Below are 6,694 nucleotides of genomic sequence, written 5' to 3'. Positions count from 1 at the left end.
TGAAAATTGGTAATAGATTGTTACATTCAGCTAAAACGTTATATAATCAACATCTAATTGCAGAACTGGAAGAAAATCATAACAAATTTTCTACGTGGTACAATAAGCCTTCAACGTATGTTTAAGTCAACTGCAATTGTAAACAGGGTATAAAATCATTGAAGGCTGGTAGCGGGGAGGAAGATCTTAATCTACACACGCACACACATTTTTCTGATATAATGTTATTACATGTAAAAATAAATTACTACATAATTAAAAATGTATTATTATTATTATTATTATTATTATTATTATTATTATTATTATTATTAAATACATATAAATGAATTGTAATTTCATACTTTTGTATTGATCAGATATTTATAAAGTAGCAAACTAATTCCTTTACTAACTGGTTAAAAATGTCAATAAATTACGAAATGGTTTAAACGATTTATATTATGCATAAGTTTCCTTCAGTTTTTGATTCAAATTAATACACAGTATATCAATTAGATATCATAGCTATTTCTGTCTTGCCTTCTTGTTTTACTTTTATTTTGCGTATATTGTTATTGGTGTAGATCTGCTAATGGTCTCTTGAAAGATAGTGGGGAAGAGGGAGGGAGAAAGTATTCAACACTCACAACCACACTGCATTGTGGTTGATTTAGATATTATTCTTGGTAAAGTACACTTGAAGTCAAACCTAATTTGCTAATTTGTTAGTCTTTTGTTGTTTTAACAAAAACTCCCCCCGGAAATTTTTGGTGGGGGGATTTTAGAGGCCAGTATTGTTGGTGGGGGAAATCCCCCCGTCCCCCCAGGATTTCGCACCCTGATTGTAAACATTGTGTATACTTCAAAGCATTACTTGTATCACTAATAAAAATTACCAACAACAATTGATATTTTTATATTTATATGTACTTAACCCTATAGACCTCTTTGCACTTTATGTGACATTTCATCAATTGGAATCACAAGCTAAGGCAAACCTCTCATAAATATATACATATACGTACAACTAATAAGCAATAATTCTTAATTACATTATTCACGTTACATCCTCTAACTTCTAAATTTAGGTTAAGTTTTCTTTTTGCATCCTAATCTGAGTACTTTCCTTCCCATTAAGAACTTAGAAATTGTTTCAACTATCAGACCTAATATGCTTAGAACCGTCCCTATCCCTAGTAATACAAAGGCACTCATCAGGTGTTCCAAACTTATAACAACATTTGATTCATGAAATTCAAATCTGAATTTCTTCTTCGCCTTCATAATGACCTTCAATTCAGCGACTTCCTTCCATTTCCCTTGTAAACCTGCTTCAAAGCAACGGTCAATAATTTGGTTAAAGGGGGCTGTAAATGGAGAATGAGGACGCAACAAAAACATTAAGTGTAATGAATTCAATTTCTCCCGTGTGATATGGAACGAAGGTTTTCCATACTGATCCAAGAGTAAGTTACGATATGCTTTTAAAAGTGCAATGTCAGTATCATACGGAAAGGCAAACTTCCACTGTCTTTGCACTCGTTTGAAAGGATCTTCATCTGCGACCCAATTTTCATAAATCTTCCTAGACACTTGGTCTTCTCCGTCTTCAAACATTGCAAGATAGAAACGTGGACCTCCGTATGGAAGTTCTGACTCTACTAAATCTTTCATGCTGTTTATTTGGGGATATCTGTGAGGCTTTGTGATGAAACCAAATAGAGTTGCCTGGTAGCTTGTGCTCAATATCAGTGACGCAAACACCCAGATAAACATGACTATTCTTGTAAGGGAAGAAGGTGGATATGTTTGCACCGAGATTCCCAACAGAACAGAAAGATTGTAGAGAAATGGGTAGCGGTAGAGGTACATATCTCTATCCTGCAGGTGCTTGGAAATTCTCGTGAAACAGATGATCAGAATGTAAGTAGCTGCCGTAAGAATCCAGGAGAGAATTTTAAACGGGAGAATTATGTTCATCCAGAAAGGATATACACTGGACAAAGGCACAATCCATGCTGTTCTCACGAAACGCCTAGTGAGTACAAAGTCGAAATTCTGTAACAATTGTGGGTTACAAATAGATACCACACAGTAAACAACGTATTTTCCGACATACAAATCAAGTAATTCCTGAATTGGATTTTCATGCAGATTATCACTTTCATTGAATGCACTAGAAACTGGCTTCCCGTTTGTGTACAAAGTGAAGTTCATTTCTTCTGACCAAGCTCTTAAAATCGTTCCATATTCGCCACTGAACATTAGTTTCCCATTGGTTTTCCTCACGCGGGTAAACCACGACTCATCAAATCGTACCCTGAAGGACAGGGGACATCCATGCAGGTTCTTCAACTTATTGGGATAGAGGTCCGCCCCTGAAGCAAAATGGTCTCCTTCCCAGATATCCAGTACAACTTCTTTCCCAACCGAACTGCAGTGTGTCTGTGAATAGGGAGAATATGTGTACACCGTAAAGATCCCTTTCCCATTCACATCGTGTGAAACAACAATTACGTTGACAACTTCATATTCCCACAATTCATTGAAAAGAGATTGCAAAGAGTCTTGTACGCGGTGTCCACTTGTAGATACTATCAAGAACTTAACGTGAGATTCAAATTCTTCGAAACTACTACTGTTTCCCATTAACAACTGGATATCATCGATCTCTTTCACGAGGAATAGGCAATCAACCCCAGAGAGTCCATGGAATCGATCCGAATACAACAATTCTCCTACCATTTCCACACTCTCCAATTGCAGTCTGATCACTGGTCATGTGTGGCGTTTACATATTTCGGCAGCAACATTGTCTGTCCCTTCTCCTTCGAAGACTAGAAGAGTTTGTGTGGAGTTGAAATGGTTATCCAAAATATTAGATACACATTCAACCAGGCTGTTGGGTGATGCTTCCATGTGGGTAATAGTTGTAAATTTCCCTTCAACAACAGCTGCTACTAACACTATGTTGATGAGAGCTAAATATTGTTTTGTGGCTCTATCCATATTTCTAGCAACTGAAATTAAAATAATAATAAATTTTATTCAGTATATAATTCTAAACCATACATGTAATTACTGAATATCTACTGTTCATCAAACGTGCTAAGCAATTTTAAGCTTTTTTTTAAAAAAATAAAAAATCCATAGAAACAAAAAATCCAATTTCAATAAAAAAATAAAAAAACTGATTTTTAATAATAAAAAATCATGCTTTTTATCCACTCTGTTAAGAACTTACAATATGGATTAATACGGGAGGGTGACCGATTACAAGACAGAGCTGTTGAAATTGGTTGTGCAGCAACAGCAAGTATGACACGAAATTAGAATTCAAGTTTGAGTGCTGTTTCCTCTGCTAATAAGGAAAATATAGTCCAGTGAGATTAAATGAGTTACTGATGAAAAGAGGTGAAGGAAGTATAGGAAGCATATCAGTACAAGAAGCGTAATAGGAAATAAGCATTATCTTTATCCAGTGGGGGCGAGGGGGCAACTGGCGCCCCTTTTCGCCACTTTGTCCCCGCACTATGGTAAACCTTATATACAAAAGGAAGATATACTGTATTTGACCCCCCCCCCCCCGTTTTGGCACCTTGCACCCCCGGTTTTGGAACCCAATCGCCGCCACTGTCTTTAGCATATCGTTAAGTGACGTAGAAAGTGCAGTAGTTATATTCACTCTGCAGTTGGATGCAAACACAAAGTTAAGCAAATCAAAAATGAAGTTATAACAGCATGAAGCAGACATATCTGAAAGTTATGATGATGTGTCCACTGAAAGTTGATTTTATTCAAAGGTGCTCCTAGCCATTAAAGATGAAAAAACGACGAGTGACTGCAAGAATTAAAGCTGAAAATAATTAGATACATTTCTAATGTATGACCGACTCTACCATACCATTGCAGGTTTTAAAATTCGGTTAGGAACGGTGCAAAAATTTATAATAGTATGTTTATTATTTTGATTTAATGACACACATGATATAGAAAACACACAAACATTAAAAAACATATACAGTACTCGTTACTAAAAAAAGGTAATGGAAATGTCCGTAAGCAAACTCGAAATAAGTTTTAAAAAATAGAAGTAAATTTAAAAGTATGTGTTAATCGCGAAGATGAGGATGAGTGATGATATAATGAAATTGATAAAGGGCTACTCACAAAGAACGGCAATGCCAAATCCAGGATTCGAACACGGAGCCCCTTATTATATGTATACTACCTGATTACCCGGCTTTGCCCTGGTATTTATTTATCCCAATCTTGTATTAGACAGGAAAATAATGAATTCTAACACACACATACATCCATTTTTATATATATGAAATATATATGTATATATAAGAAGAAGATGTACGAAGTAGTCTTAAAACTTACTTTGGAACACATTCAATACGTTTAACATACTTCCAGAAAGATGGGAAGAAAACTTCAAACTTTGTTGGAGTACACAATTAAGGCTGCTCCACTTATTTTGATGGCCATTCTTTTCAAATGGCTGAAGTTAATGTCGCGTAAACACAGTTATTACGTTCTCGTCAACAACACAAAAAGTGACAGGACGCTGCAGAAGAAAACAATCCGGCAGATCCATTACAAGATTATTTTCATCATTTGACCCAACATCATCAGTTATAACACTTTCCTTATAGTATCTGTCCGGTTGTCTCGTCAATAGCAAACGTGAAGGATTACATTGTTGACCACTCATTCTCTGAAGTAGACATCATGACAGAGAATCGCAATTAGTTATGCTATGCACACGTAAACATAATTTAGTGCGTCACCAATAACGTGCAAACAATACAATCTAATTAAACTCGTCTAAGCTGATTCTGAATTACTTTTCTTCATAATTGAACGTAAGATATTGTCAAGACAGGTTATGAATGATGGATAATAACAATCAAGACAAAAAGTTTCGATTTATCTCGTCAATTTGTCATTCACGTGTGTGTGTGTGTGTGTGTGAACAGACAGTTTTGCAATATTCCCTTCCATAGAGTGACCACAAACAAAAGAAACTTCTGGCAGAAGCCTTTACGCATCTTCCCCTCCTAAGGTTCAGTTCGGACCACGGGGAAGCCAGGTTCCATTCTGCCTCTCCCCTACATGCGCGAGTACGATGCGCAAGGCATACGGTTCTGCGCAGGTTCTTTTACTTGCGGTCCCACTGTAGTCTTGGAAGCGGTAACGTTTCAGACTTCATTTCAGGTGATGGTTGAGAGTTGGGAATGCCAATAAATCACATGGTGCTAGGACTGGTCTACATGGATGTTGTTGAACGACTACCCATCAATTCTATTAGCTGTGGCCAGACGCGCCAACTTTAGATAACTTGGGGGGGGGGGGGGGCAAGATTGGTGTCCGAATCGGTAGCTGCTGCCCCATACAGTACAATTTCAACTGCGAAATTATCTATAGGTGGAAGTCTTTCCAGGAAGTAGACGTGCAATGCGATGTTGAACATTAACATATCGACGTGCTGAACCTGAAGTTGGAGGACTACCGTAGTTCTTTCACATGCTGTGTCCGAATCTGCAATCGCTTTCCTGTGTCGTCCGAATTGAAAGCCCTAGTACCGGGGTTGCCACTTTTCCCGCCAGGTGTCTATTCGAACGTCAACTGCAGCGCCCTGTGGCAGAAGGCAGACGGACCTAAACAGCATAATCTTTTCCACCTGTTTACTATTTAAAATGAACATGTGGCATGTGATTTCTTCCTTTACAAATTTTACTAAATACAGAATAATCAATAAAATGTCCAAGCAACACTGTGTTTTAGATAGTCTATTAAATAAACTTGCCTGTACGTACAAAGTAAAAGTTGCAATATGGTTACCGAGCGTAGAACTACAGAGAGCCGAAACTCTGTGCAAGCTAAATTTCTTGAGGTTATGGAACAAATGTGGTTATGGTTCAACTTGGACTACAAACTGTCAATAAAATATTTGGAGTGTAGTACGTAATTTAGGATGGGCGGTGACAAGGAAATGCCATTTGTGGCCACCTTAACTACCATACACCTCGAGTGGATACTGATAGAAAGGTAATGGCACTTGAGTGAAATTAATTGAAGAGTTTCAATATCGAACGAAAAACAAATTTCGCTGTTACGTACACTATGCCGTGCTATTATCAATCCTAGGCCAAGTATGAGAAATGCTCCCAACAACTTGTCAAAGCCAATAACAACCGTCGTACCAGAGGTTTGAAATCTCAATTGTCTTCCCTCATCGTTAAGCATTATCCAGTATATGTCTCACTTCCATTTGCCCTGAAAACCTCCTTCCAAGCAACGGTCAATGATTTGGCCGAATAGCAAGGAAAATGGAGAACCACGTTGCAAAACAAATTGTGAATGTAATGTTCTCAATTTTGATCGTGTGACGTGGAATAAGGATTTCCGATATGGATCTAACAACAAATTTTGATAAACCTTTGTCTCTGCCAGGAGGATGTCGTCAGGGAAAGCAAAGTCCTTTCTCTCCAAACGTTTTTCAAAAGGATACTCGTTTACCACCCACTTGTCATATAATTTCCTGGAAACAAGATCTTTCTCATCTTCGAACATGTCACGATAAAATTTCAAACCTACGAATTTCATACCTGACTCCACTAGATCCTCCCAAGTGTTAATAAGAGGATAGGTCGGAGGGGATGAAGCCAAATAAAATTCCTTGATATCCTGTATTTACTACCAG

The 6,694-nt window shown here is 37.4% G+C and overlaps 1 protein-coding gene across 1 annotated transcript; it reads right to left on the bottom strand.

Moving 5' to 3' along the window:
• Window positions 1-1,071: 1,071 nt before the first annotated feature.
• Window positions 1,072-2,727, bottom strand: LOC145989045 (uncharacterized). The gene has a single exon (XM_083124342.1). The coding sequence runs from the start codon at window positions 2,725-2,727 to the stop codon at window positions 1,072-1,074; it is 1,656 nt and encodes a 551-aa protein (XP_082980468.1).
• Between the last annotated feature and the right edge of the window lie 3,967 nt (window positions 2,728-6,694).

Source organism: Lepisma saccharinum, chromosome 6, assembly GCF_977018435.1.
Source record: "Lepisma saccharinum chromosome 6, izLepSacc3.1, whole genome shotgun sequence".
In the NCBI taxonomy this organism is placed as follows: Eukaryota; Metazoa; Arthropoda; class Insecta; order Zygentoma; family Lepismatidae; genus Lepisma; species Lepisma saccharinum.
Note: the sequence above shows the minus strand (reverse complement) of the source record. Positions and strands in the feature narration are given on the sequence as shown.